The 18,518-nt window shown below is 32.4% G+C and overlaps 1 protein-coding gene across 3 annotated transcripts in view; it reads right to left on the bottom strand.

Moving 5' to 3' along the window:
* LOC114336315 (protein tweety) overlaps positions 1-18,518 on the bottom strand; it is a 156,817-nt gene that overhangs the window by 27,820 nt on the left and 110,479 nt on the right. For all 3 annotated transcript variants that reach the window (XM_050655101.1, XM_050655100.1, XM_050655102.1), the window contains 3 exons: positions 17,910-18,155; positions 2,707-2,942; positions 1,434-1,603 (listed from right to left, as the gene is read on the bottom strand). In XM_050655101.1, coding sequence (XP_050511058.1) covers positions 1,434-1,603; positions 2,707-2,942; positions 17,910-18,044 — 541 coding nt within the window. In that variant the 5' untranslated portion in view covers positions 18,045-18,155. The remainder of the gene's footprint in view (positions 1-1,433; positions 1,604-2,706; positions 2,943-17,909; positions 18,156-18,518) is intronic.

Raw genomic sequence — 18,518 nt, 5'->3', positions numbered from 1 at the left:
AAAACTATTTAAATATTTTTTGTATTCGCACAAGTTTAGCTCCATCTCTAAGAATATTACCAAGGCTGTAAATATGTACAAAGGACAAGAGTGTTTAGTTTTAATGTGATGTGCCTAAAAGACCATATGTTGCAAAGAGACTACCCAAGATACCAAGCACGCTTTCACTCTTCGAGTACCAGTTCACCCGTTTTTAGCGTCAGTGTCATCTGTCAGTTAACATGTAAGTTGTATGATGCGGCACTCCGTCGCACTGTTGCCGTCTGAACTCAAAAGTGTACCCGTCAAGGATAAAAAGTGTGACTCCACGCAAAAGTGTAAATTTCGTTCTCAGTCTCAAAACGTCCGTCAGGGACAAAGTGTAAGTTAAGTAAGTAGTCAACGCAACAACTCTTGCATCTCGACACATCCGTCAAGGATAAAGTGTTTCCAGACGAAAGCGACGCAATAGCTCTCTCTCTCTCTCTCTCTCTCTCTCTATCTCCCTCTCTCTATCTCCCTCTCTCTATGTGTTTCATCCTCAAAGATTCCGTCAAGCGATCTTGCGTCACTCAACTGTGTCAATTAAGAAAAAGACGCAACATCTCTGTTGCCTTCAATCCAACCAACCGCACTTCCACAGCCAGGATCTCGGTACCAGCGAATTTGTTCATAGACAATAGTGCACAAACAAACAGACTTTTGAAATACTCATTTTTAACTAGGTAGTATTTTTTTGTTTCTCTTGTGATCTCCTTTTGTTTAAGCTCCATTTTGTAGTTACTGCAATAAATTGTCATTACCCTTGTAAAAGTTCTTTTTGAACCCATAGTGTTAGCTAGAAATCCCTCTATTACAGGTAAAAGCCTCATATTCTTTTGCAACCAGCAGCCTATGATTTATTCTCTCTCTCTCTCTCTCTCTCTTTTTTTTTTTAGGACGTTCTTTATGTTCGTCCTATTGTTATGTTGTAGATTTAATATTATCTCAACATTTGTTATTAAGTATTTTATTAATTATCTCTTTTTAATATTTAATTTAATTAACATATTACAGTATGTGTGTGTCTTTCAAGTTCGTTTACCGATAGGGTCCTGTAGATACCGCCCCTATCAGACTTATGGGACGCAAAGCTTGCAAAGCGGTCATACATACTCCCAGTTATATTATAACCATCACAAGTGACACCGTTTTTAGAAACCTGTAAACCGAGTGTAAGAAAACGCAGTTCAATTCATCCCAGTGTACTGGAAGAAGAAGAAAATACATTCATTCATCTTCAAAGGTACCGTAACATATTTTTACATACACATGCAAATTGAAATTGATTGATAAATTTTGCTTATAACTTATTTCGTCATAATATAGGACAACCAGCACTCACAAATAAATATTACCTAAAATCTAAGGAGAGTTCAAAAAAAAGAAGGTTGGCTAAGGAAAATAATACTTACTGACAAGTTTCTTAAAATAACCTTCTATTTCGTTAAATAAAGGTTTATCACTGTGATGTGTTCCGAACACGTTTGCAATTTCTTTTATTTGTCTCTCTGCTTGTATCCTCAACTGTCGCTCGATGTCTTCTGTTTGGTTGCGTATTTTGGATATTAAAATGTCTACTTGCCTGAAAATAAAATAAACAATTATTTACGACTGATCAACAAACATACCAGTAACTAGTAATAGCAAAATTAAAAAAGAAAATAATAAGAAAGCAAGCTCCTAGAAATAAGAAAAAAATATGGAATCTTGACTAGCTAAAAACAGAAGAAGTAAACAATTAATACGCAGAAAATAGCAAAAAAACTACAAACGATCGAACTGAAGATATAGAAACTGACTGGAAACACCAAAACAAGTGAAAGAGAGGCAGCAAAAGAAACAATAGGACAAAGGCAAAAGATTGATTTAAAAGAGTGGTTTGATGAAGAATGTAATTAAAAAAAATAAAGAGAAGAAACAAGCATAGATAACATGGATAAAAATCGGAACAGATGAAAAACTAAATGAACAAAATGGGAAAAAACAGGAAGTGGCAAAACTACATAAAAAGAAAAAACCAGAATGGATTAAAGAACAAATGGATCAACAAAGACAACAAAAAATGTATTCTCAGGATTCTTCTGTAAAGCCCCATAAAAACTTCCAATTTTCTCACTGATTTAGTCATAGAGTGGATAAGAGAGAAAACAAAAGTTAGGGACGTTAGACAAAAAGTTACAAAATTGAAATGGAGATTTGCCGGACACAATATAAGACAAAAAAAAGACTGATGAAACAAAATTCTAAGGTTTTAACAACCACAAAATGGACTAGTTTCAATTACAAGTAAAATGATTCACTGAGGATGGTGGTCTGACTAAACCGAAAACGTTCTGGAGAATTTGTAATCCATTTGGATGATTTTTAAGTTTTTTTAGTTAAAAGAAATATATTATTTTATACACGAAGTTTTTAGTTCTTTGTAAGTTTTTTTTTATAACTATGGTATAATTAAGTATTTTCTATGGGAAATAAGCCACAATTTTACTAAAAAATGAATTTATGAACTATGGTATACAGCCAACTACTGGAATTTTCTCTTTTAATTTATTACTAGTATACTTACTGGCTAAAATAATTGAATCAGAAACATGCTTTTACTCTCGTACTTTAAACGCTCTTCAGCGTTTCTACAACAATGCGCTTCTTTCTTCAAACAATGCTTTGTATGCGAAATGCACTTACCTTCCTTCACTCAAAGTCCGGACTACGCCATTGTGTAAATCGTCATTACCATAGAGTCCTATGCCTATGCCGGCACAACACAGAACCGATACAACGGCTAAAGTGAGTTTAAGGGCCGCTATCGACTTTGAGGCTCTCGGTTTCCGATCACAACATCTCGTCAACAGGTAAATGAGTAGGACGAACAGCGTTAATATCAACCATATTGCCGGGATAGAGCCGAGAATTCCCAAACTCTGAAACATAAATAAACAAGCTGAGAATGCGAGCATTATCTTAACGAAAACTGTCTTTACGGTTAGCAAACATAATAATTTCTTGTTCGAACTAAGATCAGTTATATCGAATTTGGTTCGAGATATCGAATTGGCAATATGATATTCGTAATCTACGTAAAAAACAAATTAAATTGATATGTCTTAATAGTCTGGGCTGATTATCGGAGAATAGGCCATTTTGGGAAAAGTTATTTACCAGCAATTTCATTGCTGGAATCGAAGCTTATGATTATATATATTAATAATATAGGTATGCAAAGTTTGCAGATAGTGTGCTACTTTTTTTAATTTTACAACAGATTTTAATTTTACAACAAAAACACTCAAATAAAAATTCACCGCAATTACATTCTGTATAGAGATATGTTTTTTCCGATCTGCTCCGACGAAAATTTTCCTCGGAAAATCCGGGTTTTCTCAACAAAATCTTTAATTTTCAAATAAAGTTTTAGATAAGTAATTATCTACCAATAATTAAATAATTTGGTGAATTAAAAGCCTTCTTGGTTTGGATTATAGTTCCAGAAGCTGGTGAAAATTGAACGAATATTTTAGCAACAATTCAATTGTTAATTAATAATTTACGGTCGCAATAATAACCAAAATAATTATGATACACTGATCAAACTTTGAAATCTTATAAAGATGAGATGCCTATTAACATTTTGTCGACAAAATATACATTTTTTATTTTTTTGCATAATCTTTAAATGTTAAAAAAAATAGTTATAAACAAATTAACGTTTATCAGAAAGTTTTTATTATATTCTAATTTTAAAAAATAGTTAAAATGCGCATTTCAAATATCTTGAAAATGAATGTTTTAAAACTCTTTTACAACCATTTGCAAAAAAGTTATGAAACAGCAAAGTAAACATACGATTACTGCGTTGTTTATAATTTTTTTAATTCTTTCAAAGCGTAAAAGTGAGTTTAAAGTACAAGCTAATTACTTACAAAAAATATCGATTATTAGTTTAATGGTTATATTTTAATTAAAGATTATAAATATATTTTTTTGTAATTTACACGCGCGAAAGTAGACTAATACAGTACCGTAGCTATGTATTATACCCGTCCACATACACAACTCGCGCGAGTTTAAAGCGTGTCAGTCGCTTCGAGTGAACATCTCCGGCTCTGAATCAAGCCTACTTTCGCGCTAAAAATTACAAAAAAAAGTATTTTTAATCTTTGATTAAAATAGAACCATTAAACTATTATTTGATATTCTTTGTGAGTAATTAGATTATACCACAGACTCACTTTAAGCTTTGAAACAATTAAAACAAATTATAAACAACGGAACTATCGTATATTTACTTTGCTGTTTCATAACTTTTTTGCAAATGGTTGGAAAAATTTTTTGAAGCATTCATTTTCAAGACCTTTGAAATACGCATTTTAAGTATTTTTTAAAATTAGAATATAATAAACAATTTCTGAGAAATGTTAATTTGTTTATAACTATTTTAACTATTTAGAATGGGAAATAAGCCACAATATTATTAAAAAATGATTTTTATTAACGTTTCGACGCCCAAATCGGGTGCCGTTGTCAAAATACAAAATACTATTAACATAAACAAAAATGTTGTTGCTTAGTAAAAAAATTCTTCTAATAATTTATTTAATTTGATTCATTTATATCGGCAATTCAGATACATATGATACATTTTAAAGTAGAAGACTTTAAAATGATATTGCCAATATTTATGAGTTGCGTTCCTGGGACGACTTTACTGAAAGATAGTTCATTCGATTACATGAAATCAACCCCAACTCGAGAATATCCGTCACAAAAAAATCATCATAGCATGTGATCTGTCTTTAAAAAAAGACAACCACATGCAACGGTGACATTAAAATTCTCGCGTTAGAGATCTCATAGTAAATCACGAGGGAAAACCAGGAAAAACCTCGTGATACTCTCCCGACATCGTAAGTATTTGGTCTTACATTTAATTTACTCTCAAAATTATAACTATTTATAACTATTTTTTTAAACATTTAAAGATTATGCAAAAAAATAAAAAATTTATATTTTGTCGACAAAATATTAAATAGGCATCGCATCACATCTTTATAATCTTTCTAAGTTTGATCAATGGCTCATGATTATTTTGGTTTTTATTGCGACTGTAAATTGTTAATTAACAATTGAATTGTTGCTAAAATATTCGTTTTATTTTCACCGGCTTCTGCAGTTATAATCTATACCAAGAAAGCTTTTATTTCATATATTTTATTTCAATATAATAACCAAGTTATTTAATTATTGATAAATAATTACTTGCCCAAAAAATTTATTTGAAAATTCGAGATTTTGTTGGGAAAACCCACATTTTCCGAGGAAAATTTTCGTCGGAGCAAATCGGGAAAAACATGCCTATATGTAGAATTAAATTGGGGTGAATTTTTATTTGAGTGTTTTTGGTGCAAAGTTAAAATCCTCGGAGTTATAGACCAATAATTGAAAAAAACACGATTTGGGGGCGCCATTTTGTTAATAAAAAAAGTAGCACACTATCTGCGGACTTTGTATACCTATATTATTAATATACAGGATTATAATATTCGATTCCAGCAATGAAATTGCTGGTAAATAACCTTTCTTTGTACTTTACTAATTAGACCAACGTATTATAACTATTTTTTTTTCAAAATTAAATAATTATGCAAAAAAACGAAAAATTTATATTTTGTCGATAAAATATTAAATAGGCATCTCATCTTTATAATCTTTATAAGTTTGATCAATGTATCATGATTATTTTGGTTATTATTGCGATCGTAAATTGTTAATTAACAATTGAATTGTTGCTAAAATATTCGTTTAATTTTCACCGGCTTCTGGAATTACAATCTATACCAAGAAAGCTTTGATGTTATTAAGTTATTTAATTATTGATTAATTTACCTAAAACTTTATTTGAAAATTAGAGTTTTTGTTGGGAAAACCCGCATTTTCCGAGGAAAATTTTTGTCGGAGCAAATCGGGAAAAACATATCTCTATGCAGAATTTAATTGCGGTGAATTTTTATTTGGGTGTTTTTGTTGTAATGTTAAAATCTTTGGAGTTATAGAGCAATAATTGAAAAAAATGCGATTTATCGGCGCCATTTTGTTTATAAAAAAAGTAGCACACTATCTGCGGACTTTGCATACCTATATTATTAATACATAGGATCTTATAATTCGATTCCAGCAATAAAATTGCTGGTAAATAACTTTTCCATGAATTTTGCTAATTAGCCCAGAGTATAAGTCAAATATCAGATTTTTCGACTTTAAGGTCGGTTATCTCCATTCGAGGTATTTCTTTGAATTGGTTCCAATCTTGCTTGGATGATAGGAAACAACTGGTTAGAGCAAATGATACAGACTCTAGTCTCAAAAACATTGTATGTGGGGCACCTCAAGGTTCAGTATTGGGTCATCTACTTTTCCTTATTTTTATTAATGACATCACTAGTTTAAAAATCGATGGAAAAATCTTTCTTTTTGCTGATGATACCAATCACTTGGAGCAATTCAAATATTGCAACTCTTCATTCTTCATGCTACTAGAACTTCTGATCTACTTACAATAAAAACCTGGTCCGACTCTAATTTACTCTCGTTTAACGTAGATAAAACAGTAGCATTCAACCCTTACCTCTTAATAACAGCATGATGAGTACCGTTGATTCTGTAAAAGTTCTTGGATGGCATCGATTTTTTAAGGAAGAAACTATCTTCAGCTAGCTATGCTATAAGATTTGTTTCGAAGGAATTCAATTTAGCATCTTCCAAAATAACATATTTTTCTTTGTTCAAGTCGCATCTTCGATATGTTCTTTCTTTTTGGGGTTCTGGTACAGCTGCTCAATCCGATGTTATTTTCAAATTACCAAAAAGAGCAATAAGATATCTGTTTGACCTCAGAAAAATAACACATTGCAGAAGCTACTTCAAAGATCACAGGATTTTAACACTTCCTTCTTTATATATTTTAGAAACTGTTTGCTTAATTTGTAAACATCTACATGCCTTTCCAGCAAGACCTAATCATGACTATTCCACCAGAAATTGTACTTTTGACGTCAATTTACCGATATTTAAATTTATATTATAGATTTCTTTATGTGTGGAAATGTAAATTGCCAAAATTTAAGGTATGTATTGCAGTGAGGTAAATCTACACTGGATACGTGAAAACTATACTCGAAGACTACAAAAACTAAATGTACTGTCGGATATAACGTCTACTAGTTAATTGGGTAATTTTGTTTAAAAGAATTTAACAAGCGACAGTTATTAGGAAATGCTAGATACTTAGAGAAATTGTACCTGCTCTGAAAAACTTTATAGCGAATTTTAAAGAGACATAGTTTCAGTGAGACAGAGCTCCAGCTCATTTTGGTGTAAATGGTCGGCGTTATTTAGATCAGGTATTTCCCGGACGAAGGATCGATAGATTATGTAGTATTGGATGGCCTCCTCGTTTACCCGATTTTAATCCTAAAGATTATTTTTATTGGGGATACTTAAAAAGTAGAATTTATAAATCTAAACCAGCAAGTGCAAATAACCGGCAACCAAATACATCACCCTTACTGTTGATTACTTAATAATCTTTTCATAGTTGTTGCTGTAATTCTATTACTTAGGTACTTCTGTTTCTTTATTATATTCTATAAACGAAGTTATAGGCATTAGAATGCCGCATTTTGAGTTCATTTAATGTGGTCATATTGTTTTAATTAAAATCTACTAAAATTAAAACATTTTTCCTGTAACTTTAATTTTTATTACTTGAAAGTCTGATCATAAATATTTTTATGGCCCTGAAGAAACATTTAACCCTCGCTTTGGAAAAATTGTCACCTAACTCCCCAAAGTCGAACATAAAAATAGATTTATAGCTTCCACAATCATTTAAAAAGAACTTTTTTTTCTAAGAACTGCTTGTATTTTAAAGGAACAAAATAATTATTTCGTTTAACCTTTTGGTTATAAAATAAATGATACTGATAAAAATACAAAAACATTTAGAACTAACATGCTTGAATAGTATTTAAGTTAATCTTCTTCTTTTTGTGTAGACATGACTCATGTGTAGACACAACATGTTTTTTCAATGTGCCTCTAGTAAGTTGGCGTTCCATCTTTTTCGTGGTCTTCCCACTGATCGTATTCCTATTGGGGAACCGTCTCTCGCTGTCCTGACTACTGTATTTGTTGTCATTCAGCTTATGTGGACATTCCATTCTACTCTTCTGTTTCTTACCCAGTTATTATAGTGCAGTCACTGAAGGTTTTCACCTCCGATTTCGTTGAAACTTCATCGATTTTCATGAAAATTGGTGAGTAATTAGAGGATACCTCAAGGAACAAAGGTGACATGATGCCAACTTGCGCTTTTACCCTGGGGGTGGATGCCACCCCTTCTCGGGGGTGAAAATTATTTTATTAAAAATAATACCATAAGTCGATAGAGGGACAAATTATAAGCAAAATTTGTAATATAAAGTTATTAAAATAAATCAACACTTTTTGAGTTATTAAAGACCAAAGATTTTATTTTTTCGTAAAAAATGCATGTTTTAAATCGGTTTTTCACGTATAAATCAAAAACTATAAGCTTTAACAAAGAAGTTATTATTACTGAAATTGAAGATAATAAAAAATTTAATACATTTCTCACATAAATAACTAAACTAATGTTAGTTCAAAGTGAGTTATTGGCAATTGAATGTGTATTTTTTTCGACGAGTACTGAAATCTAAGTATTCAAGCTTAAATAACGGGAAAACGATGCAATATATAAAATATTCCTGCTAAACATTTGCCAAAGTACTTCGGAATACCTATCAAATGAGCTTCAGAACAAGGTAATAGCGTCAAAATTAAGCAAGTTATAATGAAAATAAAAGAACCGTTTCGAATTTTTTAGGAAAAAGTGAAACAAAAAACATACGCCATTTCCACAAAAATTAAAATTTATAGTAATCCTTAAAAAAACTTTTTTACATTAGCATAAGTAATGTGTTCGATAATTTTGACCGGTTTAGAATGCATATTTGTGAAAAAAAAATACTCAATATACGTAAAAAATTATATATAACCAAATTTTAGTTTTTTCTGTGCTAAATATTTTACCTGTTTTACTATTTATATAGGGTGAAAAATAACCGAGATAGAAACGTTTAAATCTTAAATTTTGCTGTGGGAACCATGCAACCGGGGTCATTTAACCTTTTATTTTTAAAAAAGTAAGGGGTTTAAAAGATTAGGTTCAACGAGTTTAAATAGCAATTAGAATTAACTTTCAAACAGTTTTTAGATAAACCTGATATCGTAAACACGAACGGAGTTATTAAAAACAAACAATAACATTTTTTGGAAAAATTTTTAAAAGGTAAATTTTGAAAAAATTTGGAGCAAAATTTTTAACGCTATCAACATGTTCGGGGGCTCATTTAATAGATATTTTTAAGTACTTTGACAAATGTTTAATAAGTTTATGCTATAAAATGCATAAATTTCCCGTTATTTCAGCTTGAATAAGAGTTTTTTACTTGCCGGAAAAAATATACATTCAATGACCTATAACTCACTTTTAGTTAACATTAAAAGGTTTTTGTAGTAAGGGGTTTATTTCATTTTTTATTAGCTTCAATTTTGATAAAATTAACTTTTTTGTAAAACTTACACATTTTGAGTTATTGACGAAAATTTGGTTAAAAACATACATTTTTCTCAAAAAAAATTAAAATCTTTGATCTTTAATAACTCAAAAAGTTTTGATTTATTTGAATATCTTTATATAACAAATTTTGCTTGAAATTTGTCCCTCTATCGAATTATGGGGTTATTTTTAATAAAATAATTTTCACCCACGAGAAGGGGTGGCATCCACCCCCAAGGTAAAAAGCGCAAGTTGGCATTTGTTCCTTGAGGTATCCTCTAATTACTCACCAATTTTCATGAAAATCGATGGAGGTTCAACGAAATCGGAGGTAATAGCTCATATCCACCTTCAGTGACTCCACTATTAATGTTGTTCACCTTGCATCTCCGTCGTATATCTCTACTTATAGCTCTGTCCCATAGTGTCGTATCATCAGTTTTTCGAAGGGTTTTTATCTCTGCTGTTTATGGCATTCTTTTTGTTCTCTCTGTGTCAGGTCGTGTTTCTGCGGCGTATGCCATTAAGTTTTGACTTTCATTTCTTTTCCGATATCTTTATTTCTCCATATTGTTTCATTCAGGCAACCTGCGACTCTGTTTACTCTATTCGCTAAGTGAATATATTCGTATATTCTAAATTTAGATAGCCTTTTATTTCCTACCATACTTACGTCAAATATGATAAAGATAAATATCTATTCTCAAGAAAACAATATTGATTATAAAATAAATAAGAGACAACCGTTGTTTGTCTAGTTTTTGAATCTATTTAGAATTCAAAAAAGTATATCAGAAAGATTTTCTGGCACACAACCGAGCAAATTGTTTATGTGACTATGGGAGCAAGAAATCAATAGAATTTATGCGACTCGCTATGTTTTCATTACTCTGTTTATTTGTATATGGATCTCACATGTATACCAAATACTATTTACGAGGGCATACTTTACAATAATATATCTGCAGTTCACCCCTGAAAAACACTATATTTTTCACTCATTACGTAGACAAAATACGTTGAAATTAAAGTAGACGATTGTATTTATTTTCAATTACAGATCCACCATTGTTCTTCACGTGTTTCGAATTATTCAACTCGCATCAGGAAGACTTGTTGTTCAAAGTGAAATGAAATTTAATCTAGTTTCGTCGTTATAATAACATAAGACCTGAGCACGCTAGCAGCGACCTCTATTCGAAGCAATCAGAAGTCAAAGACTTCTTTTTGATCTCATAACTCACTAATATAATATTCATCTTGTGCGTTTGTTACATAGTCCAGGAACCGAAGCTTTTCACCTCGCAATTTTTACAGAATGAATCGATTTGCTTGAAAATGTGAGAATAAGTAGTGGATAGTCCAAAGATCAAAATCTATATGATGCCGAAAAGCGCTTTTACCATGGGGTGGTTGCCACCCCATCTCAGGGTGGAAATTTTTTATTATATTTTGGCAGCAGAAGTTGATAAAAACGTTCATTCTAAGCAAAAAATGATCTATACATTGTTTTGATAAAATTAATAATTTTCGATTTATTCGCTATCGAAAGTGTTAGTTTTATATAGAAAAATCAATGTTTTACCAATTGTACTCATTTACGATTAACTCAATTTTTGCCGTGTTTTCAAACCAAGTTCTTAGGAATTAAATAACCTACAATTTCATATCTAATTTAAACATTTTTTCGTATCTCTGATGCTAATCTTTCTATTCTGAAGAAAATCGCATTTTTTACCAAACTACAAAAATTCGTTATTTACTTTTAACTCTTAGTTTTTTAAAAACTAATCATTTAAGCCACTCAAACTTCTAGAGTCTATAAATAATACATAAATAAAGAAGAATGAATAAAGCCAATGACTAAAAACACCGCTAACTTACATTATTATGCTTCCAATTGGATTTCTCCTTTTTTTTTTCACAAAAATATATTGACTTTTTACCGTAACTTTTTTATTTTTTATCTTAGAAAGTTTGGTAAAAAAGAATTTTGAAGGTTTTTATAAGATCTATAAGCATATTATTATTAAGTCTTTTAAAAATCCTCAGTCGCAAAAGAAGGTGACTTTGAAAGGGTTGGTAAAGATGGTTTTGCATGCTATTACAAGTTTTAATTGTCAATAGTTCACTGAATTTTTGCCGTAGAAAAAATTTTTACAGACCAGGCTCTTGGGAATTAAATAAGCTACAATTTCATTAGTAAACATTTTTACTCACAATCGGTTAGTAATTTATGGATTTCTAACCTTTGAAGTAATCAGGAAGCGACTTATTACTTACTGTACTTTCCCGGCTAGCATCTGCCACTTTTCTACCTGCAAATGTCAATGTCATTTTTGATTAAAAGATGGTTTAGAAAGAATAGAATCCACTCAACATTTATTTAATTAAGAAACAACAACAACAATAACAAAAAGAAAACTATTTGGAATTATAAATATTAATAGTTACATTGGAATTATGATTACTATTAACGGTTAAAGTAAGACCGTGTTGCTCAGAATTATGAGTTTCAGAAATAGATGATGACGCCGACGTTTTTGGATTTTCTACTGTTTTATCACATAATGAAAATGGATACAGATATTTGAAACGAAATTATTATTGGTAGATTGTGAGTATTAGAAATCCATAAACTACTAACCGATTGTGAGTAAAATAGTATACAAACCTCGCGGGAACTCATTCTAGCCTCGCGTCTGTAGTTTACCTCGGTGCTTCGCACCTCGGTAAACTACCTTGCCGCTCGGCTGAAGTAGAGTACTTTCCCACTAGGTATGTAATATACTATTTCGTATCTCTGATGCTAAGCTTTCTATTCTGAAAAAAAGACATTTTTTTCCAAACTACAAAAATTTTTAATTCGCTTTTAACTGAACCTATTAATAATACATAAATAAAGAACACCAAAGAAGGTTAATGACTAGGTTTAATTAGGGTGGTGATTAGAGGGTTGCTTCCGATCACTTTTTCGCTGAAAAAAATAGGGACTGACATTCTTTTCATTATAAGTCACTTAATTTTTGAGATAGAGACTTTTTTTCTATTTCTGAAGATAGATATTTTTAAATACTTTAAATTAGTTTAAACAAGTTACCCTCGAAAAATGCATAGTTTTCCCGTCTTTTGACTTTGAAACTACAATATTTAGCATTTGACGAAGAAAAGCTAACATAATAAAGTATAGCTCGATTACTATTGGTACACACTCGATACGGTATAGCTCGATTACTATTGGAAAACACTCACACAAGTGGAGTCGACAATGGAAGAGGCTTTAAACATGATGTCAACTTACTACAAACAAAACTTATTAAAACCAAACCCTACAAAAATCCAAGTATGTGCATTCCATCTCAACAACCATCTGGCGCATGTAAAATGAATGTTTCTTGGGAGGGACAACGCTTGGAACATAGTGATAGGCTCAAATATTTTGGAGTGATACTAGACCGGTCTCTAACGTATAAATTCCACTGTCAGAGCAGGAGACAAAGGGTTTCTACGAGAAACAACCTCCTCCGAAAACTTGTAGGGAGCAAGTGGGGTGCAAGCCCCCAGGTCTTAAAGTCAACAGCTGAGGCCTTATGTTTCCCAACAGGGTAATATGCTTGTCCCGTTTGGGGTAGATCTAGACACGCCCAAGTCACTACGGCGTTGAATGAAACATGTAGAATAATGACCGGTTGCATGAAGCCTACCCCTACTGTACCGGGCAGCTGGATTCGCATCACCAGACGACCGTAGATGCGGCTTACAATATGTGGAGAAGTTCAGCCAAACTTTCGATGAAAGGCACCAATTATACGGGTTTGACGAACCGCCAGGAACCAGCCGACTTAAATCAAGGAAAAGGTCTATGAGAAATGTCAGCGTCCAACCACCCGAACTGTCCCCCCTACATCCAGAACGACCTAATGGAATGAACCTGGTCTGGAGAACCTGGCGGACACTCAACCGCATACGCACAGTGTTGCCCCTGTAAAACAGAACCTCATTAAATGGGACATCAAGATAGATAACGACGCACTTTGTGAATGTGGGGAAATACAGAACGTGGAGCACCTGAGAGTATGCAGACTTTGCCCATCACAGTGCACCCTCGATGATTTATGGCTCGTAAATACAAAGGGTGTAGACGTGGCCCGATATTGGGCAGAAAAACTGTAGTCGGATCCAGACACGAAAAAGTAAAGTAACTATTGGTCATAAAGAAAATTAAAAAAAACGATTTTGTTTATTTTTTTAAAAGGTACCTACATTTTTGTTAAGTAAAGTTGTTTTGATAAATTTTGGAGTTATTAACAGAAAACTTGTTAAAATCATGATTTTTTCGATATAAAACTAACACTTTCGATAGCGAATAAATAAAAAACTATTAATTTTGTCACAAAAATATATAGAACTTTTTTTGCTTAGAATGAATGTTTTTACCAACTTTTGTGGTCAAAATATAATAAAAAATTTCCATCCCCAGATGAGTTGACAACCACCCCCATGGTAAAAGCGCCTTTCGGCATCATATAGATTTTGATCCTTGGACTATCTATCCACTACTTATTCTCAAATTTTCAAGCAAATCGATCCATTCTGTAAAAATTGCGAGGTTTTGTCCTATTTTAAGCTTCATTACTTGGACTAACAGGCAAAGGCTAAAGGCTGGTTCGTTGATTTTTTGAATTTCAGGTATAGTCGATTCGCCAATCTGAGACACATCCGTCTACACTACAATCACAATAAAAATGCACTATATAGAAATAAACAAACCAAAACACGTTGAATGTTCGAGGAGCAATCATGATTTGGGAGTACTCCTCGTTCTTATTTATTTCTAGTGCATCTATATTGAGACTGCAGTGTTGTATTGTGATTGCAGTGCACACAGTTGTGTCTCAGGCCAGTGAATCGACTATAGTTTTGTTTTAAATACATCTGCTTTTATAAGATGAATCTCTTTTCAATGTTTTTAAAATTTTCTCATCAGATTCCAGGTCAGCTTGCCTTATACGAACTGGGAATTTTAAAAGAAGATATTTAAAACTGGGTTCTCTTTGAATTATATGACCAACAACATATAACCGTGAATCTTGATGGGCCAAACGACTAAATATAATGTATTTTGTTTTTGAATAGTTTATGTTTAGGCCAAACTCTCTTCTCACTGTGTCAATGGCATTTAAAAGGCATTGTAATCCATTCATGTCATCACTTAAAATAACTGTATCGTCTGAATATCTGATTGTATTTATCAGAATTCCATTAACTTTCACGCCCCATTCCAAATTATGCAGCGCTTCTTTAAATTGAATACCTTTCATACTTTAAACTGAATACCTCACTCTTTCATTGAATACCTTCGCAAAAAGTCCATGAGATTTTATTATTAAAATTTGTGTTGGAATTTTCTTGTAGTTTAGTGGTTGATAAATTAGTATCCAGCTATTTTCTATTGCGGCTATCAGATCTTGTAGAGTGCAATTCTCGAGCTGGTGTCAGTAGCAAAAAGTTGTTAAGTCCATGGACTAAACGCTTTTGGATACTTAGCGACTTCTTGGACTGAAATCATGATTAATTAAAATGTTTACATATGTGACTGTACCAAGAGTATGCTTTTTGTCACAAATCTGACTTCGTTAACTTATGTATAGTACACAGGATTTTATACAGATGTCGCCACTTAACTCAATTATAGAAAGATATGGACATAGATACCTGACTCCCTTCAATTAGAAAGTTATCTACAACACAGAATTATAGCAATAATCAAATACCGTTGAACCTTCTAAACATTTACTGTTATTTTCTTGAGTATGTTCCAAAGAGCCGATTATACAGTAAAGATAGTAAAGAGTTTTAGTTGGTAATAGAAAAATATATATTGCAAAAATACATAATATAGGAATCAACCCTCGTAAAGGGTTGTTTCTTTCATTTTAACGAATCGCTGTATTTTATCATATCATGCAATCTAAAATTCAGGCTAACATGTGAACACTACTCTACATGAATGTACATTTGTACCGTAAGCCGTAAGTTTACATAACACAATAAGCAAATATTGTTGACGTCAATAAGCGATTTTAGAGGTTACTTTTTTGATATAGATAGTTTTACTTTTTGTTATTGAGAACATGAATAATTGAAAAAAGTGAAGTTGAAGAAAGTGAACAGAAAAAAATACGTAACTTCACACACCATAAGTGTACTAATACTTTAATTTACGAAACAAAAACAAGAAAAAGTTGAGCATCCCAAACACCATGTTTGCACCAAATATTGATCTTTCTGTCAAAGACCAGATTGACCTCTTTAAATATTTCAGGACTATCCTTTGTTTTTTGACATGCTTCCACAATTTATCTGGTAAGATTTCTTACTGTTTTTATCCGTGGCATAACATTTGGTGGTTGAACGTTATTCCCGCTGGGGACTCGCTGTCTCCATTACTGTTTAATCTAGCATTGGAATATGCAATGCGAAAAATCTATACGTGAGTCAAACGAGACATAACTGCAAGAAGAGCAAAGATTGTTCTCGCATTTGCAGATGACGTAGATACAGTAGCTCAGACACACTCGAAGTTAAGGATATAGTTTCGAAACTTTGAAGAAGCAACTATAAACGAAGGCCTGAAAATAAACAAAGAAAAAACTAAATGCACGGTCGTATCAAGAAAGGAAAGACAGCGATCTCCATAAACGATTATAACTTTGAGGTGGTCAAAGAATTGAAGACCTAAGTGGAAGAAGGAGGTATGTAACATTTTCTAAAATTTTGAGTTTTTTAGTGAATTAAGGTGGTATGTAACTTCACTATCATACGGCACTTATACTGTACCTCCGAAATGCTTAATCAGAGATATTCTAGTGGATGAAGGAGGTATGTAACATGTAAACTACGATCCTTGAATGGAAGAAGGAGGTGTAAAACATTTTTCGTCGTTTTCAGATGATGATGATAATGGTTGGACGTTATTTGAAAATTACATTCTGGTATTAGTTGATGTAGAAGCATGGTCCCTTATATTTAACAATATTTTGGTGATGTTCTTCGTCCATTTGAAGATATGACTTGATTCAATTAGCATTCGCATGCCCAGTCACTTGTATTTTGTATTAATTGCTGTTCAGCGACATCTGATTTAGCTAACCTAGAGATAGCAGTGGCTCGGCTGGAGTGGTTGTAATTTGTATTTACTAAACCTGCTCATGGTGTCCACTTTGACAATATGTAAAGCATTAATTGTGATGTCACTAAATATTTATTAAATTACACCCATACCTCGCTATACGGCCGCTCTGTATACGGCATTTCGCTATAAGAGCCCTGTTCAATTACGGTTTCGATTTACGGCCTAAAATGTTTCGCTATAACGGCCCCATGTTGTCATTCTCGAGCAAACGCAATCTCGATGCACACTCTTATCTATTTCCACTTGTTTATGCATAATTTTGAAAATAAAATGAGATGAGGCCGCATCTAAGGAATATCTTAACATTTCAAAGGGAATTATAGAAAAAGGTGGTTATAAACCTGAACAAGTGTTTAACGTAGACAAAACAGGACTTTGTTAGAAGCAAATGCCTGATCGCACGTACATTTCAAAAACCGAAAAATCTGCGCCTGGTTATAAATGGTCTAAAGAGCGATTAACTTTGCTACTTAGCGCAAATGCCACTGCTGATTTTAAGCTAAAACCACTTCTAATTTGTCCAAAAATCCAAGGCCTATTACAGGACTAAATAAAAATCATTTACCCGTTATATGGAGATACAACAAGAAAGCTTGGAATTTGTAGATTATTTTTGGTTTTTGGAATCTATTATTATGTATTTTATATACCAGTGTATGTGCTTTTTTTGTATGTATTTTTGATTTAAATGAAATAAACAGATAAAATGCATTTTTAACGACAAACCATACAACATATTTAACAAATTTGGAACTGATCCCATTAAATTTTTATGAATTTGTATTAGAATAATTGATTCGTTATACGGCATTTCGCTTTGCGGCCATGTTTCGTGAAACGTATCTAGGCCGTAAAGCGAGGCATGGGTGTAATTTTAAATTTACGTAACGACGAAGGATACGCGCTACTTGACGATGGGCAATTTATCAACAATTGTTAACACTGAAATTTTTATTTTTGTGGGTTTCTATTGGTCAGAATCTTTATGAATGAAATAATCAATAAATAACTACTCCAATAAGATATTTAATAAACAATTGAATTAATACAGCTTACCTCCAAGTATACGGGATTGTTCGGTTCAAAGGAGCTGTTGACATGTTGAAAGCTGACATTGACGTGGGGCAGAGAATGTAGGAAGCGTGCTATCAGAGGATAGCTGTATGCGTCGTCGGGCGATATCATGCCCATGCCCTCCCAACTGGAGAGTGGCCCCCCCAAATATCGGGAGTTACACCACTATGAAGGAATCCGGCTTTTCAATCACACCATTTTTATTGAATGTGGCTTAATTGAGAACTTCTGAAACAAAAATAATTTATATAAGTAAACATTCAAGATGTATATGAAATGCAGATATATTTTGTTTTTGATATTTAGGTCATATTTGCAATTTTATTGTGTATGATGGACAGTATATAGGGCAAACGTCGCAGTGGTTCAAACAAAGAATTACGCAACATAAGAGTGACTGCAAAACAAAAATCTATAATTTTTCTGTTTCCGATAATAAAACTAGATGATTCTAGTAGCACATGTGGAAAGATAAAATACCGACATGAACTTAGTCTCGCAATCAATATGTATGTATACAATGGAATATTACTTCCAATACTTTTGTTACGAGTTAAGATGTGTTATGGTTTGCATGAAAACGGAGCGTCG

This window comes from Diabrotica virgifera, chromosome 6, assembly GCF_917563875.1.
Source record: "Diabrotica virgifera virgifera chromosome 6, PGI_DIABVI_V3a".
In the NCBI taxonomy this organism is placed as follows: domain Eukaryota; kingdom Metazoa; phylum Arthropoda; class Insecta; order Coleoptera; family Chrysomelidae; genus Diabrotica; species Diabrotica virgifera.
The sequence above is the reverse complement of the archived record's forward strand: the minus strand, read 5'-3'. Positions and strand labels throughout refer to the sequence as shown.